At 47.4% G+C, this 23,229-nt stretch overlaps 3 protein-coding genes across 7 annotated transcripts; all 3 read right to left on the bottom strand.

Moving 5' to 3' along the window:
• Positions 1–2,434: 2,434 nt before the first annotated feature.
• On the bottom strand, positions 2,435–8,493 carry LOC112872838 (phosphomethylpyrimidine synthase, chloroplastic). Of its 5 annotated transcripts, none has more exons than XR_003224731.1 (8): positions 8,338–8,493; positions 7,295–7,596; positions 7,074–7,201; positions 5,787–6,613; positions 4,571–5,246; positions 3,866–3,949; positions 3,477–3,703; positions 2,435–2,655 (listed from the first exon to the last, which is right to left on the bottom strand). XR_003224731.1 is itself a non-coding variant. In XM_025935877.1 (6 exons), the coding sequence occupies exons 2-5, from the start codon at positions 7,591–7,593 to the stop codon at positions 4,572–4,574; spliced, it is 1,929 nt and encodes a 642-aa protein (XP_025791662.1). In that variant the 5' UTR covers positions 7,594–7,596; positions 8,338–8,493; the 3' UTR covers positions 3,751–3,949; position 4,571. The 5 variants fall into 5 exon arrangements, 1 of the variants encoding a protein (XP_025791662.1); XR_003224729.1 differs by having other exon boundaries at positions 2,435–3,126; XR_003224730.1 differs by having other exon boundaries at positions 2,435–3,682.
• A 3,673-nt stretch (positions 8,494–12,166) lies between these two features.
• LOC112875822 (probable galacturonosyltransferase-like 1) lies at positions 12,167–13,545 on the bottom strand. Its single transcript, XM_025939803.1, has one exon. It carries the CDS (start codon positions 13,500–13,502, stop codon positions 12,453–12,455), a length of 1,050 nt encoding a protein of 349 aa, XP_025795588.1. The 5' UTR covers positions 13,503–13,545; the 3' UTR covers positions 12,167–12,452.
• A 6,589-nt stretch (positions 13,546–20,134) lies between these two features.
• LOC112877143 (E3 ubiquitin-protein ligase RNF5-like) lies at positions 20,135–22,337 on the bottom strand. Its single transcript, XM_025941349.1, has 2 exons — positions 22,120–22,337; positions 20,135–21,274 (listed from the first exon to the last, which is right to left on the bottom strand). Exon 2 carries the CDS (start codon positions 21,246–21,248, stop codon positions 20,562–20,564), a length of 687 nt encoding a protein of 228 aa, XP_025797134.1. The 5' UTR covers positions 21,249–21,274; positions 22,120–22,337; the 3' UTR covers positions 20,135–20,561.
• Positions 22,338–23,229: the final 892 nt, after the last annotated feature.

Consider the following 23,229-nt stretch of genomic DNA (forward strand, 5'->3'; position numbering starts at 1 on the left):
TAGGTGATTGTAAAGGTCAAGTGCATTATACAAATTAGGATACGAATTAGACGCAATTGTCGCTTTGATGCAACTGATTCAGTACTTCACAGATTAGTTCCTAATAATGATTTTCCCAGGAGCAGTGACCCAATTTGACAGGGCTACACAAGGAACACAACTGAACTTGGGAAGAGGGAAACTAAAAACCAGGCGGCGGCCACAGTGACCTTTTCCCATCACCGGCGGTCACTGCTGCGCGGGGGACACAGCGTGCAGGGGTGCCGCGGCTCTTGGCTCGATGGACGCGCGGTCCCCCGGCGTGCCCGGCGCGACCTAGGGGAGCGGCAGTGCAATTCCAGCTTCGGCGAGAACAAGGGGAAATCAAATCAGAGTGCATAGGTGAGACCATTGACATCGGAACCGACGGATATGTGGAGTTTTGGAACATTCCTACCCGGTCCTTACATGAACTCAAATAAAATCATAGCTGCTGAGATAGAACTCGGCGCCGGGCGGGAGGAAGGGGGAGCAGAGGACGTAGGTTGCGGCCCGGCATGGCTTGCATTCCCGAGCTCGAGAGATTTCTCGAGAGCATCTACCGCATGAGGAGAGAGACGCCCTCAGCGAGTGAGACTGAGTCGGATTCGTACCTCGCAGCTGCAGGTGAGGTCGAGGAGCTTGAGGCTGAAGGTTGCCGCGGTAGATCTAGGGGAGCTGGTGGCGCCTCGCCGCCGACAGGCTCCTTCCGCCCGGCCCGGTCCTCCGACTCATCATAGCGGGGAGGAGCTGATTTTGGGGTGCCGTTGAACCCCTCCTCCTGTAGCGACGCCAGGCCGCCGCCGCCGCCGCGCAGTAGCTGCCCATGTGAAGCCCTAGCCTGTCGGTGGCTCAAGTGGTATGCGTCGTTGGCTCGGTGCGGGCCGTTGCTACGACTTCAACGGCCTCCTATTTTGGCAAACGGATACAAACGCTGCTGAGGAGCGGGCCGGACCGCTATTTTCAAATTGCAAGGCCCGATAGCAACGCTGCTGATATCAGCCTAAGGGGGCGCGGCCGTGCCTTTATGGCAGGGCGCGGGGCGGAGATTGGAGAGAGAAGGGGTGGGAAAATCGAGAGGGCGAGATCGGTCGACACGTCTCCGTGTGGACGGTTGAGATGGATCGGGGAGAGCTCGTGGGTATTGGCATTGCTCCGCGGCACCAGCGGCCGTGGCTTGCATGGTGGCGGAGACTCCGGCGGGATCGTGCAGGGATCTGGGTGTGGAAATGATATGGGAACATGCAGCTTAGCTAAGCTTAGATTAGCTTAGTCTTATAAAAATGCAAACGGTGTCAACAACCTGGTTGATATTAAGCAGAATGTTATGGGGTATGTTTATTATAACAGTGGGTTTTTCTTTTTGAAATAATCACAGTGGCTTCGGGCTGTTGAGATTTTGGAGATATGCACCCGAACTTAAGGAGAAAGAGAACTGAGGGTCCGTTTGGAAGGAGTATATCTTTTTTGGCTTCACCTATTTACACAAATCACGCAATGTAACATGAATCTGTTTCGCAAACTAGAAGAAAAATAAAGTAGAAATTGAGGGAAGTCATTTTTTTTGGCTTTATTGGCTTTGATTTGACCGTTGAAATCATTTTAAAAGAAGCCCTCTCAAATAGTCCCATAATTTTTTTCCAGCACATCGTGCCTTACCAATGGAGCACCTAGTGGATCTCTCTTCCTCCGAAACAAGTGCAAACACCCGTCGTTTACTTGACATCACCTTCTCTCTAGCAATTTTATTTTCTACTAAAAATCTTTAGATGCTTTATTTCATATATCATACATATGACTTGTCATGAAGCATACATTAATATTTTATAGACTTGAATTATTTAAAAAAACATTTGTAGAGAGAACAAATGGTCAAAATTGCTCTAGTAAAATAGGTGGTGCTAAGTGTCAATTGTCAAAAACGGATGTTAGTACTTGTACCAGAAAAAAAGTTGATTATCTTGAGTTTGTGACGCGTCTAGCTACCGAGCGCGGTATGAAGGGATGTCAGTGTTACTGACTGTGAAGTTATCTGCCTTTCTACACACCGTCAAGCTATCCATGTGTAATGTGTGTGCAGTATAAAACCAGCACATTACCAACTGCGGACCGGCACGGTGGATACTCGAGAGTTAAAAGCACATAATCTGTGTGGAGAATGGAAGGAATATATATAACAAACGATATAGTCCTAGATCAAAATTGATACTCTGAAATGATAAAGCTTGGAATTGCCAAATACTTTTGCAAGAAACCTCCGCTTATTTTCGGGCAAGAGTGACTGAGTGAGGGTTAACAAGTTCCTATTTACCTTTCCTTTTTATCAATAAAGCAAAATATTATTACCTCCAGTCAACAACAGTCTACGTTAACTAGTCAACTATTGTTGACTGCAGGGAGTGTACACACAAAACGGTACCGAAAGCATATATCAGTAAAGCAGCACGGTTCAGTAACAAAATTGATACTCGGGGTACATTCAGACAGAGTTACACATAGATCAGAACGGACGTTTATAGTAGTTAACATCTCAAATTTGCTAGCGAAGCCCTTATAAGGAATGACATGGCATGAGAACTTGAGCACCAATACCACAGAAATCGGGTGCCTAGCTCATCTCCCAAAGGGTTTGAAACTCTGCCGTTGAAGCACAATCAGTATTCATCTTCAATTTGTAAACGAGCATAGTTCATTGGTACTGCAGAGAGCACAAAAGATCCAGCCAAAGCAGAATTGTTTGCTTCACCGCTAGATTTTTCTTGACATCTCACGTCAGCCATGGCAGTTGGATTATATGAACATAGGTACAATGCAGTACAAAAAAGTGAAGCAGGAAGTGATACATGAGAGACGTGCACTTGACCAAAGGTAAAAGTGATAAACTATTCTCCACCAATGCAATGACTTGCGATCTATTTCTATTTTGAATTTATGATGTTTTAAGATCCTGCCTCTGCTATCAGAAAACATACATTTGTAAACAATCGTGCATAATTCTGAATTTGAAAACTGTTTATGTGAAAGATTTACAATATTCTTTGTTAAAAAGGATTTTGAGCAATATTGAACTACACTATCTGACCATCCTGACGAGAAGGGCAAAAGTTTCTGTACAGAAAGAACTATATTAGTTGTATCTCAAAAGATGAATACCATATCATGGCATGATCAAGTTAAATGCAATCTGATTGGTACTTCAACCCTCAAACTGAGAGACATCATGCAGCTAACCACCCCCCACCTCAATCTGTAGCAGTTCTAAATATCTTGCTTTACCCGTCTAGTGTAAATAAATGTAGATAGACAGTTATAGAAATATATTATATAGGAATAGCAAATTCTTCACAAAATTTCTTGGGTGTATTGATTGCTTGAGAGTTATTGGGAAGCATACCCCACTCTCTGTGGAAATGGTAACACAGCTGGTTAATGAAATCATGCAAGGAGTACCGTGTTACCTCAGTTGTAAGAAACAGGCAGACCCATCTGCGGAGCCGTGAACGTTCACGGACAGTTGGTACCTCAATTTCCACCAGAAGGCTGTCAGGTTCCTGAAAAACATGAAAACGGAATTGCACGCTCCCTTCGCAGGCATTATCCTGTTCAGGTTCAAAGGGACTTTCTCAGCCCATCTCACAACAGTCAAGGCCATGAGGCCTTTACACTGTTGAGAATACAGGCACCCCTGGTGCAACTTTCATCACCAACAATCCCATAGTGACGCAACAATACTTGAGGGACCAAAATAATGCAAAGGGACACAGAACAGAGTTTCCTTTTATTACAATCCATAATGGCATTCACATACTGAAGGTAAGCAACCCAACTTTATTCACATACTGCTTACCATCTCCTAACATAAGATGGTAGAATTGCTGCTGCCGAAGGCCCTAACCAGCAAATCTGCTTCGTTGGGTGGCTCTGAGGAGATCTACACAAATTTTGCAATATTGAGTAAACAAGCTTTTGTATTAACAACTACACAAAATGCAAAGTCTGATAAACTAATAGTTTGGTAAAGTTTCTAAAAGTACAAATAAAAGTTGATTCCAGCAGATAATAGAAAATGATACCGCTAAAAATCCCATAATACAAATACTTTTTTTTATGGTGGAAGCTTTGTATCCTACATGGATCAGTACCCATGGCTAACAATACAACAGAAAAAAAGAAGCATTCATGGCTCAAAATTTATGATAACGTGCTTAGTTTTGTGAAACGATTCGTATTTTAAAGGATTACCGGAATGGTTAAAGATTGAAGAATCAAGAGTACTTCTAAGTTCTAAAGCACTCTCTTCTGCAAATCCAGAAATGATGTAATAGTTACATCCATGCTAACTGACTAGCATGTATGAATACTGAGGTATCAAGTCGGCTAGAATTCTTTAATACTAGCTTAGTTATGTGAAAATGGTTGAACTAGGGAACTATTTATCATATGATTCCTCTATGACAGATTACTTCACGCTTCTTAAGAAAACATACATATTCAAAACAAAAGGTTCATGTGTCTCTGGAGGAAAACTTTAGATAATACGAAAGAGACTGACCTCATTTGTGAGCTGCATAGCTTTCTGGTACGTAGATCTCCCCTCCAGCTTCACCATGCTGTTCCCCGCTAACTGTCTTCCTTGCAGCCAAAAATTCAGCACTCATAGCATTCATTCCTTCCTTCACAGCTTCCTCTACTGTTCCGTAACCATGTTCATCCGCATACTTTCTAATATCCTCTGTGATTTTCATCGAACAAAACTTGGGCCCACACATTGAGCAGAAATGCGCAACTTTGGCACCCTCGGATGGCAATGTTTCATCATGGAAAGACATGGCAGTTACTGGGTCCAGCGATAGAGCAAATTGATCCAGCCATCTAAACTCAAACCTTGCCTTGCTAAGGGCATCATCCCAAGCTTGCGCATAGGGATGACCCTTTGCCAAATCAGCAGCATGAGCAGCAATTTTGTAGGATATCACACCTGTCTTAACATCATCACGATTAGGCAACCCAAGGTGCTCCTTTGGTGTTACATAACAAAGAAGTGCAGTGCCAAGAGCTCCAATGTTGGCAGCACCAATGGCTGAGGTGATGTGATCATAACCAGGTGCAATATCAGTTGTCAGTGGACCCAACGTATAGAAAGGTGCTTCATTACACCACTCCAGCTGTTTCTCCATGTTTTCAGGAATTTTATGCATTGGGATGTGCCCTGGGCCTTCATTCATCACCTAAAAGTAGAAAAATAGCAGGAAGTTTGGTCCAAAGCTTCAACTATTGAGTTATATATAGAAAAAGGCATAAAAAGTTTATCATATAGAGACCATGATCTATAAATGAGCAATTTGAAATTTTGGACCTTGTTATATACTTATATGTCAGTAGGTTTAACAGAAAATTCCTAGGTAAACTTAATCGCACTATAAATGGATATGGCTGCTACTGAAATAAGAGTAGATTGCTGATTAGATGTTAAACAGCTAGACCGTATTAAAAGTGGCATATTTTATGTTTGATATGTAATTTGTAGATCAATCAATCATATTTAGTTGTATTGCAGAAGGATAGCTTGGTTCACTATTTCCCATGTTGTCAAACTCGCATTTTCAAATCCAACAAGTTTTGAGTATAGATCCTCACAAGTTACAATATAGAATATTTTTCTGACCAGGTTTGCATAGGCGCTGTCATCTTCAACTAATCATTTACCTTATGCAAAGTTAAACCATGTGTATATTTCAGTATAATCAGAACAAGTTTTTGAGTGTCACCTGCACATCTTTCGCCCATGCTCGACGTGTAAGTTCCCCTTGAGTCAACAGCTCTGCGAACTGAGCACTATCATTTGCGTCATAAATAGAACCAGGCCTCAAACCATCACCAATTGATAATGCCACATCATATTGATTGCATATGTCAAGAATGTCATCCCAGTGTTCATAAGCAAAGTTCTCCTTGTGATAAGTTAAGCACCATTTTGCATGAATTGAGCCGCCACGCGAAACTATGCCAGTCATTCTCTTTGCTGTAAGAGGAATGTAACGGAGCAGGACACCAGCATGGATTGTGAAGTAATCAACACCCTGCTCAGCTTGTTCAATCAAGGTATCCCTAAAGATTTCCCAGCTCAGATTTTCTGCAATACCATTTACTTTCTCAAGTGCTTGGTAAATAGGAACAGTCCCAATAGGAACCGGAGAGTTGCGAATAATCCATTCCCGGGTCTCATGGATATGCTGCCCTGTTGAAAGATCCATGACAGTATCAGCTCCCCACATTGTGGCCCACTGGAGCTTGTGAACTTCCTCCTCGATGGAGCTCACAACAGCTGAATTCCCAATATTTGCATTCACCTTTACAAGGAAGTTTCTTCCAATAATCGTGGGTTCCAATTCCAGGTGCCTCTTGTTTGAAGGAATTATGGCTCGTCCACGGGCAACTTCTGTCCGAACAAATTCAGGACTAAGGTTCTCACGCTTGGCACAGTATATCATCTCCTCTGTTATGATTCCCTGTTTAGCATAATACATTTGCGTGTAACGAGGACTACCCAGCTTTTCCCTCCTATCAATCCATTCCTTCCTTATCTTTGGGAGTCCTGCAAAATATTTTTTAATATTATAAACTGCATAATGTGTTAAATTGTATGCTGGGACAATGGAACTTCTTTTGAAGGAATACAGCAGTCAGCAGGATAAAGCCCTTCATTTATAAACCATTCTAAATATAAAGCAAACTGTGCATAGAAAAGGAAGAGAAAAATAGCCCAGAAACAGGGTGATGCCAGCACTTCTAAGTTCTTCTGGTTTATCAGTGCTTAGCTTATTCTCTGATACTATCACACTTAGTTTTAAAGGAAATTCGTGTAGCGCATTTTGCATAATATAAAACCATCTCATATTCTTACCCTTTTTCTGAAAATTAGATTAATTAGCCCAATTGAGATTTCTAGAAAACAGGGCATATCAATTTAAAGATATGTAAACATAAGTAAACAAGTAAACAGAATGTCAGAGCAATTCAAGACACAAAAACAAAGCATAAAGCCAGGGAGGTACCAGTCCTTGGACTTATATTTTGAGGACCACTGGTGTCATATGTGTCAAAGTGCTTCTGATCTCCAGTCAAATGGACTCTCCGGAATGGGACCTTGAGGACATGACCAGATTCCTCGTGAACGATTTCACTGAAAAGCATAAGCCACAAAAAAATATAAGCTACTAGAATGTTAGAATGTCCAAGAAATAGTCATAAGGTCAAATGTGAAAGGAAACCATGCCTTGATTCTTTTGTACTTCTTGGAAAGCATTCTTCAAATGATGGGAGTGGCAGAAATTCTGGTGCTGTAGGGTCGACAGTGTGCTTATTTTTCCTGGGTTTTGATGGTTCTGCTATTGACTGGTCAGTTACCGAAGCAACCTTGGGGATTAAACAAGCGAGGCTAGCATTCCTGTCTTGCATGTCTTGACGTGAAATGCCACCAAAACCAGGTAGAAGTGCAGTTTTGGGGAACTTCAGACTGCTGCCGCTACTCCTCAGAGCCATTGTCGATGAAAATGAGGGTTGAAGCGCAGCCATTTCCTGATCAAGGTAAGAACTACTGAATTAGTGACCACAGACAACGCATTAATACAGACTGGAAAAATACATAGCTTCTGTTTGCCAATGTAGAAAAGCGCAGTCTTATGCCCATGTAAGCTGACTGAAGGTTCTCTACTTGGCAGCCGTGCGAATGGTACTACTTAAACTTCCAAATCTACTGCTTTGAGTATGTAATGATTTTAGCCATATGACCTGACAGCAGGATCAGTGAAGGATAGTGGAGGACATCATAACATGACAGCAAAAGAACGGGTCATCTAGCAATTGAATCAATTTCTCTAGCTTTAAGGTTTGACTCCAACTAAGCTGATGCTAAATGCTTGTCCCATGGCCCCACGTTCAGAGATTATTCGTTAACTAATTCTATCTGGTTTCAGCAAGAATACATTAACATCGTTTAAGGTGGTTACAAAGGGGGGTATACTTGAATTTTGGAATTGTTCATTTGTGTGACTATTTATCTCTGCGCCTATTCACAAACCCGAACTATATTTCACCCCCAAGTGTAAACTGTTGCCACATCAAATTGTCTGAAAACAACTCAAATATCGATGATGCACTAAGGAGACGCAAGCAACAAACTGAAGTTCTGAACCACCGTCTACCCGCATGATTATCTATTACTAATGTATCCTCATCACAACCGCAACTAGTACAAACGAAATTCCACCCGCTGCGGAAGCAGAGTTGGACCCAAAACACGGGGCAGATCTCTCTCACCTCGGAGGAACGGCGGGTCCGGACGTGGGGGTGGCGTCGATCGGCGGGAGAGAACTAGAGCAGCGACGCGAGCGCGAGCGCGAGTGCAAGTGCGGAGTGGAGTGGCAGATTTGTCTTATAGAGGCCTCGCGCGGAAGGGGATAGGAGACGGGTGGCCGCACCATCCCTGGAAAGCGAGAAAGGACGGGGGGACGGGGGCGGCGACGGCGACGTGAGATATTTCGATCGCCGGGGAGATATTATTTGCTGGGATACGATCGCAGGAAGAGATTTCGAGGGAGAGTGAGCTCGGCGACGAGTGAATGGCGCCATGGCTTTGGCAGCGACTCGGGGCGATACGGAAGAAAAATCTCCCTCACCTCGCCGTTGTCGCGTGGTGGCGAGGAGATCGTCTGGCTATCGGCGGCCGGCGGGCACCTCGCCTCGCCGGCCTCGCCACTCGCCAGTGGCCCCCCGCCGTTGAAGAAAAATGGGCTAGGGAAACCTGTGCTTGCTAGGGCCCTGGCCCTTGGCTAATGAGGTCATGGGCCTGTTGCGAGGTTTCGCTACTAAACATTTGGCCTATTTTTAGTTTTCATGGGCCCTGGGCAGGAGTGCCATAACAAATCATTCAGCCCATTTATGGGTTCCCATGGGCTCAGTGGTGACATCAAATACCTACGGTAAGAACGGTGCCAATGTGGGGCGGTACTGCTCCCTATCGGCGCGGCGCAGGCGGGAGGCGGGCGGGAGGCTGTCGAGTGGTAGAGAGAGGGCGGGATGGATCCCGCCGGGCGCTATCACCCCGCTCTCGCTGGCGTTGGCACACGCGCGGGGGCGGGAGCGAGGCGGCGCGCTGGCGTCGGCGTGCGCTGGCAAGAGGGGTGGGGCGGGAGTGATGTGGCACGTTTCGATTGGTCCACGCGGACTATCCGTTGAACTAACCATTATTTGACCGTTTGAACTCCAAAAAATTCGAAAAAAAATTGCAAAAAATCCCAAATTTCATCCCCAACCCCCCTATAAATACCCCCACCCGGTTTTCACTCCTTCCACACCCCATTTGAGCTCATTTCTCTCCTCTACAATCCGAAATCTCTTCCTCCATGACCGGTTGGTCTCTAGATTTCCATACCTTCACCGATCTCTTGCAGTCCGACGGGTCACAAGCATCTCCCCAAGATGAGTCTTCTCCGATGCATCACCGCTCCGATGTCAATTCTTCGCCGCAACTACGGGCATTATTCCCCCATGCTGCACCTCCGGCTTCCTGGGCACCTCCACCGTCATATCATTATCCGTACAGTCCGTACTCATACCCACCACCTCCATATGCTCCACCTCCAAGCACAAGGAGTGGGACTGAAGGTCCGTACCCACCACCAAACGCTCCACCTCCATATGCTCCACCTCCATACGCTCCACCTCCATATGGTCCATACCCATCACCTCCGCACGCAACACCCACGGTTCCAAGCCTCGTCTCCGTTGAGTCTCAAAATGAAGGAACGGGAGCGATCGAACCAAAGCGTCCAAAGAGAGTTGACTGGACGATTGCGGAGGAGGAAAAATTGGTAATTTAGTTAGTGTTCATCTATTTAAATATCGTGTTTTTTTTTCAAATAACTAACAATATGTTCGGGCTAGGTATATGCTTGGGTTTATCACTCAAATGACTCTATCACCGGCAACAACCAGACCGGTTTGAGTTTTTGGGGCCAAATAGCGGAGACCTTCAACTCTACCGCGGAGCCGTCCCGTTGTCGCACCGCGAAGCAACTGAAGGATTATTGGAACGTGTACAACCGCGAGGTGACCCTGTTTAATGGATACTACATCCAAGAAGAAAGAGTACGTCAGAGTGGAGCAGACGATGCAATGGTCATGGAGGGGGCAATGGCGAGGTACGAGAACGACCCGAAAGTGACGACATCATTCAAGCGCCATCATTGGTGGAGAGCTGTTCGCCACGAACCCAAGTAGGCAGCGAAACATGGTCCTGCAGTGGATCCGATGTGAGTAGTAATAGAACCCGCCTCGGCGTTTCGGGTGAGTACAGCTCCGGCGGAACAGAAGACACCGAGGAGGACAATGAGACTCGTCCAATAGGCCGTGATAGGGCCAAGGCGGCTAAGCGGAAGGAGAAGGCTAAGGGGAAGGAGAAGGGGAAGGAATCCTCATCAAGCAGTGCAGTAGCAAGTAAAGCATTTGCAATGAAGAACATGTGTGGTGGTTTAGTGAAGGCTAAACTATTCAAGCAATGGAACATAATGAAGTCCCGATCAACCACGGATATGGACGAAGCAGAAAAACGTACTCATTTCAAGGCCGTCAAGATGGTGGAAAAAGAGCTTGGACTAGACGAGGATTCGGAGGAGGATTAGAATTTTATTTTAATTATTATGTATTTTTGCTATTTTTAATTGCGATGTAATTTCCTTTTTATTATGATGTAATCGGTATTTTTTTAGTTGAATAAAATTAGTTTATTGAATTATTTTGCGTACGCGAACAAAAGAGAGTGAAATAATTAAATCTGGAAAAAAAAAGCTGACGTGGAGGAGAGAGAAGTAAGAGCTGACACTATAACCTGTGCATTGGAGGGGTGGGGTGAGAATGAGGGTGAGAGCTGACGTGGCGGGGAGATATCTCCCCCCACCACTGAACTCAGTGTAAGAAAGGAAGAGTTCCATCACACAGAGAGAGATCAAAAAGGGAAAACCTAGACACTCAAAAAAAGGGAAAAACTAGTACTACATGTGAGCTGAGAAAATAATTCCAAAATGGAGAAGATTTTTCAAACAGAGACGCTGGAAAATTCAAATTTGCAAACAACAATTGATTTGGAGTAAACCGGATCACCTCCCGGAATGCGTAAAGCAAAACAAGCATGATGGGGCTTTGGATTGGATCGTTCGCGAGTTGCGGAGGCCCAAAAGACGTTGACGAGGAAAACCAAGTTAGCTCGTCTCAAACAAAAAAATTGAAAGTGGCGAGACAGGAAGGGAGTGGTTAGTGGAGCTGAAGCTGACACCGTGAATAACGACCGGATCAGCAGGTGAGAGGCTCGGTGCGCGGCTACCTAAAGTGGAGGCCGAGCCACCGGATGCGCCCGCCAGCCCGGCCGGGTCTAGCGGTGCCGCGGCGCGGCGCTTGTAGGATTCTCGCCAACTCTACGCGACGTCTATAAATATGCGGGGCCCAAAGGCCAAAGCGAGTATCTTCAACTGATTACTCATACCTCGTATTTAAAATATACTCTTAAAATATACTCTCTCTTCACTTATCAAGATAGAAAACTCTCTCTCATACAGAAAACTCTCATCATAAATGATTTTACCATATCAGCAAATTTGCTGATGTAGCATGACATTGAACGCTCGTGATACTCTTATGATATTTTTATTGAGATTGGCCTAAAGCTGAGCTAGAAAAGTTCAGTCACATTGAGAAACTATTGTCAAAGAGTGGACGGTATTTTTCTTTTGTTAGTTTTTTTGGTGATTCGGCCTGTTTTAACAAGGGGAATATGCTAAAGGAACTCGATGATTTGGTTTGGGATATTGGCAGGGAACCATAAATTGGACAACCTGTGTAAGGTGTCAGCAGCTAGACGAAAGATGCCTCTGGATTTCTAATATAAAAGGCAATGAGGCGAAATAGAGAGCTTCAATATTTCGGGGGAAAAGCCAGTGTTTTTCTGCGAAGCAAAGAAAAGCCAAAGTATTCTCGCCAAAAAAGAAAAAGAAACGGCCAAAGTTAGCAACGTTGAAGCATTTTAGTTAATTTCAAGCGTAACGTCTAGGAGTTAACGCTCACAGTCTCACTTGTGCGTCTCTGAAATCCAGAGTTTGCCACATGGATACGGACGCCTTTATATTAAATCGAAATCGAAGTGCTCTGTTCTTTTTCCCCCTCTGAATGTGATCGATGATGCATCATAAACTAAAAAGGCAAAAAATTGAAGATCAAAATGGCTAATCAGTCTCTGTTATTCGACTAAGTAGCACTATGTACAGTTCACGTGAATACACCGGTGATCTATCAATATCTAGATCAACAAAAGAACGAAGAGCACATGCTTCTAATGTCTAAACCGATCAAAAAAGACGAGGGCTCGATCGAGCGCCGAATCCTCACGAGCTCTCGATGCCGGCGGCCGGCCGGAGCAGGTCGTACTTGGCCCAGACGGCGTCGAGCGGGCACGGCCGCCCGGCGTCCAGCCGGTCCCAGGGCTTCCCCTTGCCGCTCCAGTGCAGCAGGCTGACGGCGCCGGCGTGGAGCCCGCGGCAGAGCCCGCGGTAGTTGTCCCCGCCGAGGCCGTGCTGGTTCCACCGGTGGTCCACCGACGCGATGCGGCCGGCGAAGACGAGCAGGAATGGCGGCAGCGAGCCCAGCTCGTAGATGCGCACGCGCTTCTGGAGCTCCATCCACTCCTCGATCTGCGCGGTGTAGCCCGCGCGGCGCCACCGCGCGAGGTCGAGCACCATGACGCCCGTGTTGAAGTAGCAGGCGCGGCGGCCGGCGAAGACGGAGGAAAGAGCGGGGGACGCCCAGAACCCCGGCGTGAAGTAGGCGGTGAAGTTCGCGCCGCAGTACTCGGGCGCCGCCACGGCCGCCTCCTCCCCCGGGAGCGGCGTCGCGGCGAGGGCCGCGATGTCGTCGGTGAGCACGACGTCGGAGTCGAGGTACACGACGCGGCGCACGCAGGGCGGGAGCGTGGAGGCGAGGTAGGACCGCGCGTAGTTGAGCGGGCGGTCGAGCGCGCCGCGGATGGAGGTGGAGATGAGCCCCGCCACGCGGGCCTCGTCGGCGAACGGGTACACCCGGAACGCCAGCGACGGGAACGACGCGCGCACCGTGGCCCGCAGCTCCCCCGCCGTCGCCCCCGGGGCCGCCGCGGAGGCGACGAAGTGGAAGAAGATGGACTCCGGGCAGGACGCGTGGCGCAGCACGGAGAGCACGGCCGCCATGGTGCCCCGCAGGTACGACGCGTCCAGCGTCATGGCCACGTGCACCGCCGCGCGGGGCGAGCACGCCGCGTCCGCGTCCGACGGCGGGAGCGGCGGCGGGCACTGCGCCGCCGCAGAGTTGGTGAAGTGCGGCGCCTCGCGGTACCTCGGCAGGGCGGCGGCCGCGGCGCCGACGGCGCAGAGGAGCAGGAGGAGCACAGGGGAACGCGACATCTCGGCGAACTGGAGAAGCGTGTGTGGGTCGGTGGTTGGGTTGCCTTGTTGGAGGCTGAGTCCGTGTGAGCGCGCCCCCGTGCATTATATACGGGTGAGAACGCGTGTGGAGTCAAACTTGGGTCAAAGGCTTGCGGGGCTACGACTGACTGGCCGAGCCAGCCGGCAAAGCGTGTTCGAAGTTGATTTGAACGTGTCAAGTGGAAAAGAACGCGATGCGATTCACTTGTATAGTTACTAAATTAAATATATACAGGTGTAATCTTTCCAAAGTTACAGCTAGTTTGCGTGTGGCGTGACGCCAGTGACGGTGAGGTTGCATTGCATTGCTAGCGCGTGAAAAACAATTGCAAGTGTGGTAACGAAAGCGAATCCGGGGGTGATTTCGTTGGCTGAATGCTCCCACTTGTTTATCACATGGTGTCCTTTTGTTGTAGTTGCGTGAGGTAAATAGGTGTAGGGTGGTGGGCAGTGCGCTTTACTTGATGGGGAGATTACGGAGGATATGGGGGAAAATGATCGATAGTATTGTGCAACTGCGTTCTCTCAACGAGAGTACATGTAAGTGTGCTTTCGTTGGACTTTTCAATCTGCTTTTGTTTCTGCAAAAGCCAAAAGCTAACTAAATAGCTTAAAAGACCTACGTGGTTTTGCCCAAAAGCAGTTTTTACTGCAATACAAATACAAAAGCACCTTTTCCCCTGCTTTTAGTGGCTTTTGGAGAAAAAAAATTACTCACCTGCTACTGGTTATGAAAAAACGGTTCGCTCTTCTATTCTCCCACCCGTCCGACTCCCACGTGTCTCCCACTCCCCTCCCACCCGCGCCTCCGCCCCGGCCGTCGCCCCGCCCACCTCCGCCCTGGCCGCCGCCCTGGCCCCCGCCCCCCGCATCCGCCTAGGCCGCCACCTCGCCTGCCTCTGCCTCTGCACGCTGATTTGTAACAAGGTCGCTGATGATTTCTGTTAGTGCGAGAGGAGCATAGTTATGTTGAGATATATCATAATTTTACGAGCTATTTACCTTATGTAATTGCTACACTTCTATTTATGTGGGCTATATGGATGAAAAACTTAGAAAATTTAATATTTTTCTTTCAAAAAATATATTTACATGCGAAATAGTGAACATATTATGTTTCTACGGGTATTTTATATATAGACAGTCCCATAAACTTTCAGGGTATTACAGGTATTTCACCTGCAGCATACAGTTTTCCACAGCTCACAGCTGTTCTGACCAAACGGTTTTCCCACAGCAGCTTTTTCACAGCAGTTTTTCCACGGCCCACATATGACAGAAGTTTTTCCACAGCCCACAGATCACAACAGTTTTTCCAAAAATCACAGCCCAACCAAACACACCCTAAGTTAGGCTGGCTATCAAAATCATATTAAAGCTCAAACTCAAGCAAATTGGGATTAATATAGTGGGGGATCCACGATAGATATCCAAAATCATTTGATTTATTTATTTTGATGTGGCAACAAGCTAATAATTAGTCTGTGGTATTCCCTGAGCCAATGTCGTAATCCAAGCAGTTAGTGTGGCAAGAACCGTGCTTTATTTGCCTTTTTCTCTTTACGCCTCCTAGACTGGCAACTTATCATGAACGTAGTGAACAACTGAAAACCCAGCCCTAAAATTAAGGATCAATCCCTTCCCCAACAAAACAAAAATAATTTGTGCTGTATTTTGAATAATCCGGCGCCGCACCGCCGATTTCCTGAACTCTGTACTAACTAGCACGCATATGACGCCCATGTCGCTGAAATTGCTCACAGGATTCAGGCATCTAAAGCGCTCTGACTCTGTCGTCGTGCTCGTGCAGAGCTGAGTTTTAAAATGGCGCCTTGTTTCGTCGGTGAGGGAGCTGAGATTGTTCGTTTCCTCATCGCGTTTGCTCGAAGCAGGTGGTGGGGTTCCGTGGGCCCTCTCAAGGGAACGTGCCACGTGGTGGCATGCCGCCCGACGAGGCATCTAGCTCCAGCTCGGCAGAGCCCACTGCCCATCGCTTCGATCTCGGTGCTCCGCGCACGCTCGATGAGATGCGATCGCGGGCGTGGAGCCCCGAGCACAGGCTGCCCTGCCCCTGCGGACGCAGCACCTTCTGTGCGCGAGACTGAGACCTCGAGGGCTTTTTCGAGGTCCACGCACAGAGGAGAATCGAGTGGTAGGCGATCTCAAAATGAGCTTCGGATCGGGAGGCTGAGCTCGCGGCGTTTCCCGGTATCAGTGAGTGCGCCGCCCCAAAACTTCCATTTGATACTCCCGTCTCCTCCCCAGCGGAAATTGGCAAGGAGAATCAATGGCGAGTGTCGGTGTGCTCACAATCCAAAAGTACTACTACTAATACTACAATCCAACTCAAGGATGATCTTCCTTTTATCATTTGCATTTAAAGTGAACTTATGAGAACATGGAGCAGCCGGTTCTAGCAGGATACACTAATGCACTCTACATTCCATAGGGAACACAGCATGGGCCACCACATATTCAACACATTCCAGAGTTTTCGATGTGCTTCAGTGCTTACACTTTACACCGCAATAGTAGTTCTAAACGAGGGACGCCACATATCCTATAGCTTTGGACGTGTGTACATTGAAACAGTTCTAAACAAGGGACACCAACATATCCTATTGCTTTTGATGTGTTTACTTTACACTGCAATAGCTATAAACAATCTCGCAAAAAAAATAGCTATAAACAAAGGACACCACACATATCCTAGCGTCAAGCATTGTAGTATTTGACGATTGGCACTGTTGGAAATGAATTGCTATGGCCTACACAAAGGGACAACGCGATCGATTGCGAATTCCTGATAGTAGTGTGGTTGTCTCATGGTTAGTAACACAGAGTTTACAGGACAGAAATGACGAAGGGAAGTTAAAACCGTTACCAATGCGGCAATATTTACCTAGGGCCTGTTTAGTTCCCAAACCGTAAACGTAAAAAAACCGTAAACGCAAAATTTTCGAAGGAATCTTACTAATTTGAAGTACTAAATGAAGTATATTTACAAAACTTTTTGCATGGATGGGCTGTAAATCGCGAGACGAATCTAATGAGCCTACTTAATCCATGATTTGCAACAGTGATGCTACAGTAACCATCCGCTAATTATTGCTTAATCATGGATTAATTAGCATTATTAGATTCGTCTCGTGATTTACAACCCATCCATGCAAAAAATTTTGTAAATAGACTTCATTTACTACTTCAAATTGATAAGATTTTTTTGCAAAAAGTTTTTTTCCTTTACGGCACGCAAACTAAACAGCTTCTAGTCAAATCTGCATGTATGGCATCAGAAGTATCCACCAGTCGTCATGAGCCACCAAAGCACCAAGTAACATTGATCAGACTGATTATTGGGCAGAACAGAGAGATGCACCGACACACACGAGGCAGCAGCAGAGCTGGAGGAGACGAGATGCTGAGCTGGGAGACATGACCACAGGAGCATCTTTAAGTTATTGTGAAGAGCAAAGAAGCAGCAGGTTCCTTGGAATACCCTACAGATCCCACGGAAACTATACCTGGGAGCACTAAAAAAAGGACGAAAATATCCTAGTAAAATGCGGTAAGCAGAAGCACAGCAGCATTTTCACGTGTAGGAACCGTACGGCCTGCACTAGCTAAGGAGGGTCAATGCAAACTTTCAGCTGCAGCATGTCAATAAATTTGTATCTCTGTAGCCACTTAAAACTACTTGCTCCTAACTCTGATGATTCTTCCAAGTGAAAGAAAAAGAAAAGAAAATGGAGTCAAATATACCTTCTGAATCCTGATTATCAGCAAAAAAATGAAGTCAAAGTTTCTAAAATTGTGGAAAACTGTGCCCGATCAGAGTACCTAACACGGAAATGGTAGTTATACTTGTGAGGGTGTGCTGTGTCAACTAGTAAAGAATAGCCTACGGCAGCACCTGATCAGCTATTCATGTTCACAATATTCAAACTTTCGAAAATAATGTTAACAATGTTCGTCTTGAATTCCTTTCTGACATTTGTTGATCCAGCAGGATACGATCTTCAGCTCAGTGCAAGGTACTAGATCTTGAGAACATATGTAACATTTTTGTATGAGGGGTATATCTTTCGAGACAATTCGTGAGCCAACGATAGAACATTTAACGAGATGGGAAAAATACCTCATGTTTACAAAAACACAAAATACAGAATGGAAAAAAGGGGGTCCAACTAGCAGCTTGGTTTCTGTCAAACTTGCAATGTAGCACAATGCAAGTAGGGGACTGTTCGTTTGATGCTCAAAGGAGAGCCAATGTACCGTACGGCTTTTATCAACTTCTGAAAATAACCAACCAAATTCATCTATTGTTTGGTCTTCTGGCAATTCTGTTAGTTTGGTTCAACGCGAAAACGCAAGCTCCGGCCGAACGGCCGGCGACCCGGATTGCGGCGGCCGAGCCGGCAACCAGATGCTCGGCTCCATAGATTTCCATCCCGTGTGCTTCGATCGGCGCTCACGAAGCAAACAGGGCAACGCCAAACTGCCAACGGGTTCTTCAGCCGTGTGGCGGCGGCACGCCAAACTTCCATGTGATCCTACCATGTCGCGTCGCAATCCGTAGCTTGCCTCCCACGGCTGCTACCACTCCGTTCCGGTTCCTTTTCCCGCGGCGCCGGCGAGGGCGACGACAAGGGTGACCGGCTCAACTGACGAAGGGCAAGCCCAACAGGACTTTGACGAGCGAGCTCACGAGCAGGTCAGCCGGTCTCAGACGGGTAAACCGGCTGCTAGCTTTTAGGCCAGCCAGCCACGCCGTTAGGTGCGAACCCCATCCATCCACGCACGAACTCTACTGGAAGTCTAGAACACGAGACGCGCAAGGAAACGACCGTCGGATCTCGGAGCCAGCCGGCTGCCGTTCAGCAGGGTTACAGGCTTACAGCTAGCGCCGTGGACTAAGACCAACGCACCCATCACCACCGCTCCAAGCTGCTGTAGCATTGCAATTGTAGTTGACAAGAGCGATTCATCAACCACCAGTCACCAGACATGGCATGCCGTAGACACGACGACCTGGCGACCGCGGGCGCCATGGTTCTTCAGGGTTGGAAAACTCGGCTACGGTTCCGGACTTCCAGCGGCAGCAGCGGGTACGGCAGCACCAGCGGCGTCTCCAGTTCTCCACGAGACCTCCACGACGGTGGCCCAGGGAGGGATCGCAGGCGGTCGCGGCAGCAGCAGTCAGGCGGAAGCGGTGGCGGCTCCACTAATCATTTGCCCACCCCACTCCCGGCACCCAGCCAGACATGCGTTTCCTTTCCACGAAGCTTCTCCGTCGACCTCCTTTCTCCGTTCCGCCGCAACCTGCCGATCCGATCCCAGTCCCCATCGCCACCTCATTCTCATCCGCCTCCGCGATCGGCCCCGCTTTGCTCGACAGGCTCGCTGTCCGGAGTGCAAACGCGGCGGGGCTTTTCGACGGAAAGGCGAGCGGGGTCGATCCGGCAGGTCGCCACAGCGCGTCTTGTCGGGTTGACGAACCGGTGCGATATGGTCATATCATATATGGATTATGGATAGCGCATATTTTCTCGGGTGGCAAGGTCGGCGCAACTGACCAAGTGGTTCTCAACTGAATAAAGCAGCCAAGCAGGAAAGGGCTTGCTCTGGGGCTTCGCCAAGCCTCTGATGGTTCACTGTCCCGTCCCGTTTTGGGGTCCCTGGACCATCGCCCAATTCGAACTGCATCGCGCAAGTTGAAGGCAGCAACACGTGGTTCATCTCTTTCTCTGCACGTTTTAGTGGACAGGGTTGGAGAACTGGTTCATCCACTTGAACTCCGGAAGGTCAATCTGGCTGGGTGCAGGGTGACTGTGCCGGAGGCCGGAGCACCATCATGTATTATGCAAAAAATTCAACGAAGTCAAACCGATGGCTTAGGCAGGAAGCTCAACTCAGATTTCGGTAACAACTGATTAGGATCCTGCGCCGAAATGCGAGTTCTGTTTCTAGACAAAAGGGGTTGCAGGTTCACAAGCGGCCCGAATTGGCAGCAGGACCCATGTACATCTCTAGAATCTGAAGTAGCAGCGAGTGTATCGTGGTTATACAACCTGCAAAAAAAGAGCAACTCGTCTTTACAGTTACTGCTACCAATATTCAATCGTCAGAAACCTTATACTTCATTGACACTTAGCACCCCAGAATGGCCGTCCTGCCTGTCGTTATAATGCAGTCTGTTCTTGCTTTTGCGCTTCAGCCTTTTTCAAGGCTTTCTAGTTTCTATGTTCCATTGGCCAAGATTTCTCCCACCCTGTCCCCAATCCAATGGTGGCTTCAGAGACGCATCGTATCTCCTCTGCTTGTCTCGTGCAAGTTCAAGATGGCTGGGTGCAGCCAGTGAGCAACGGCCCTATGCTGAACTACTGAAGAACGTACGGTTTCGTGACCAACGTAATTGCAGGCTTGCAGCTGAATTTGGACACCGAGTTCCATAAACAGGGGTCCCAAGGAACTTGGATACCGCTTGTCATTATCAGCAGTTCAGTACATTCTCTCCGGCCACTATGAACTACATTACGTAAGATGGCGTGTTTACCACATACACGCATGGACTATGGAGTGCAAATTGATGGAAATAAGAGAGTTGGGACTACACAAAACACTAATTCCCAATTCTCATATATTCTGTCTCATGCTATCCATTTCCAATCTAAATGGTACAGACAACAGATGCAGGCGGGAGATGGCTACCCAACAATTGTACATCACGTTCCCCTCAAAAAATCATCAAAACTAAACAGCAATAATTGCACCAGGTTCCTCCTAATACTATATAAGGTGCTGTAAAAGGCAGATACTTGCCTAGAGCTATAAATACATATTCTATGGACACTTCATGCAAATACACGAATAACTTATGGTACTCAGCACCAAGCTATAATACAGAACCAACACTGAAATAAGACAATTCTTAAGCCAATCAGCCATCACAACGTCAGGAATGGCAGGAGGCTTGCATTGCAGTTGCACCCCCCAGAATTCCAACCATTATGAGCAGGGCCTCCAGGCCCAACAGCTTTAAAATGCAAGGAGGCTTGCAATCACTAGAACTCCAACCATGAGAAGCAGGGCCTTCAGGTAGATATCTGCCTGCTGCTGTTGCCCCAAAGGTGCTTGCCGGTGGATGCCGTGGGCGTGTCCCATATGCCCACCGTGGAATCCATGCCCATGGCCGTACCCATAGTGGAACCCAGCTGGCTGCGCATAAGCAGCGGCATCTGGGAATCCATGGACTTGGAAGCTAAGCATAGGGAACAGGCCTCCGAAAGCAGCTGAGAATGCATAATTCCCCCACCGTGCATTCGCCAATGGGACTCCTGTGCCCATGAACCATGGGTTTGCATTGGCATTGGGGAAGTTGTTGTTAGCATCAGCCTGTGGAGCTGTGGCAGGCCTCTGGCCAGTCGGGCGGTGAGGAATGTCAGATTCAGGCATGTTCTTTGATCTTGGGTCAACACGGTCCTTGCCACGTCCATAAAGGGGGACAAGCTTGTCTTCCTCGACAAGGGCCTTGCACACCGGGCACTCTGGCGAGTGTGCGTGGACGTGCAACCATCGGTAAAGGCATGGCCAGCAGAAGAGATGGCCACAAAGTGTCACTATTGGCTCTTGGGGCAGTTCAAAGCATATATTGCACTCAAAACTCCCCCCAGCTGCATCGCCGCTGCTGCCAGCACTTGTCGATTCACCAACATTGGCTGACATCTTGCTGATAGTCGGAATAAATTGAGCTGCAATTCCCAAAGATAACAGGATCACCAAAATGGCTACCAATAAAATTCATAAAAATGATTGAGAATAGTAATCCTAGTACAACCAACAAGTAAGAAACTATTACATACAGCTACAAACAGCATCTCATTTTTCTACTTGGCACAGTGAAAGCCACCAAAACAGTTTATGTTTAGGGGAGGGGTAAACTTCTCACGGTCTTGAGTAGAATCAAGCCGCAAACCAATAAGTATTGCAGCAAGAAAGATTGCCTACATAGTTATGATAAAGATAGACATATAGTGATAAGAAACTCCCCAAAAATCTAAAATTTTATTTCCAACAACTAGATTATCTTCTAGATGCACAACCTGACGATTTCACAATGGAGATTCTGTTATCCTAAACACAAGTCAGGTAAAGTAATTCCCTAGAATAGACACCCACAATAACCCAAAGGGGGGAAATCGAATTCCCACGAGATTGGTTTGAAGCTTCACGCCAAACTCTAGAACAACATGTAATTACCAACGGGAGCCAATCGAATTTCATCACAACCGCTCGCCCAGGCCAGAAATCGTTAACCTTTCGGAGTAGATTCCAACCTCCTCTGTGAAGCAAACCCCAATTCTTTGCCCTCCGATATCACCGACCCGCGCCAACAGATCAGACTAGCATCCAAACCACGACCCCGTCCCCCCGACCCACTCCAAATCGCCAGGAATCCCCGCCCCCAAATCGAGAGCAACCAGACCTAGCGCAAAATCCACCCATCGAATCGGGGCCAATAACACCGCATCACCGAGAACAAAGCCCTAAATCACGAAAGAACTAGGCGCGGAATCCGTAGGGGGAGCACCATTACCTGCGAGCGAGGGGAGGTAGCGGGCGACGGACGCGGAGAGATTCGACGCGACGGCGCGGCGACCGACGGGGGCGACGAGGCGAATAAACTCTACGCTCCACGCTCCACGCTCTACGCGGTGGTGGTGACCTGGACCCGCGGGCAGCACAAAATTAGGGGAGGCCGCGGGGCCCACGCCGGAAGATTCTAGAATCGGGTAGTTTCGCCGGTTCGGGGCGGGCAGCGCTACCTGACTGGTGAGTGGTGCGGCGCGGGGAGGTCGTCTCCCGGGAAGGGATAGGGAAACTTCGCGGCAGCTGCTGCGCGCAGAGGCGGGCGGTCACGCAAGGGATCGTCACGTCCCGATGCTGCCGTCAGTTCGCAGCGTTTCCACTCGAGTACTTGACCCGCAACCGAAGCGCGTGGTGGACAGACAGACAAGTGCTTCTAGTCATTTTTAGGGGTGTTGGATTCAAGGGCTGAAGCCGATAACACATCGAATCTAATGTTTATCACTAATTAGAAGAAGTATTAAATATAAATTAATTATATAGATGGAGACTATTTCGCAAGACGAATCTATTAAATCTAATCCATCATTAGTGTATGTTTACTATAGCATCACATTGTTAAATTATAAATTAATTAAACTTAATAGATTCGTCTCGCAAATTAGACTCCATCTGTGCAATTAGTCTTCTATATTTAATACTTATAATTATAACCAAACTTATAATTATACTTATAAAAAGGTGGGCTTTCTTTGCGACTGGTTTGGAAAAGTAGTCGAAACAACCTAAACCGCGGTGCAGCATCCATCCTCTGGTTTCACTGTCAGCTCCCAAACCAGCCTCATGCTTCTGGACATCAATCCCAGCTGGCTACTCAGTCACCTGTATTTCCAAAAATGTTGGTAGCACAGCTTGTTCAATCAAATTATTGCATAGATGATGAAGGGGTTAAAATGAGTAGAGACCGTTACTACTTAAGAAGCTTAGCCTTACAAATCTATATCAAAACCAAATATACTGATGAAGCAAGTTAAGGCATTCCGTAATCATCTTGCTGTGTGATGCATATGTAATTTACTGACCAGGATTAATTGAAGGCACAACCAGCAGACTTCCCGGC

The sequence above is a fragment of the Panicum hallii genome, chromosome 9 (genome assembly GCF_002211085.1).
Source record: "Panicum hallii strain FIL2 chromosome 9, PHallii_v3.1, whole genome shotgun sequence".
NCBI classification, from domain to species: domain Eukaryota; kingdom Viridiplantae; phylum Streptophyta; class Magnoliopsida; order Poales; family Poaceae; genus Panicum; species Panicum hallii.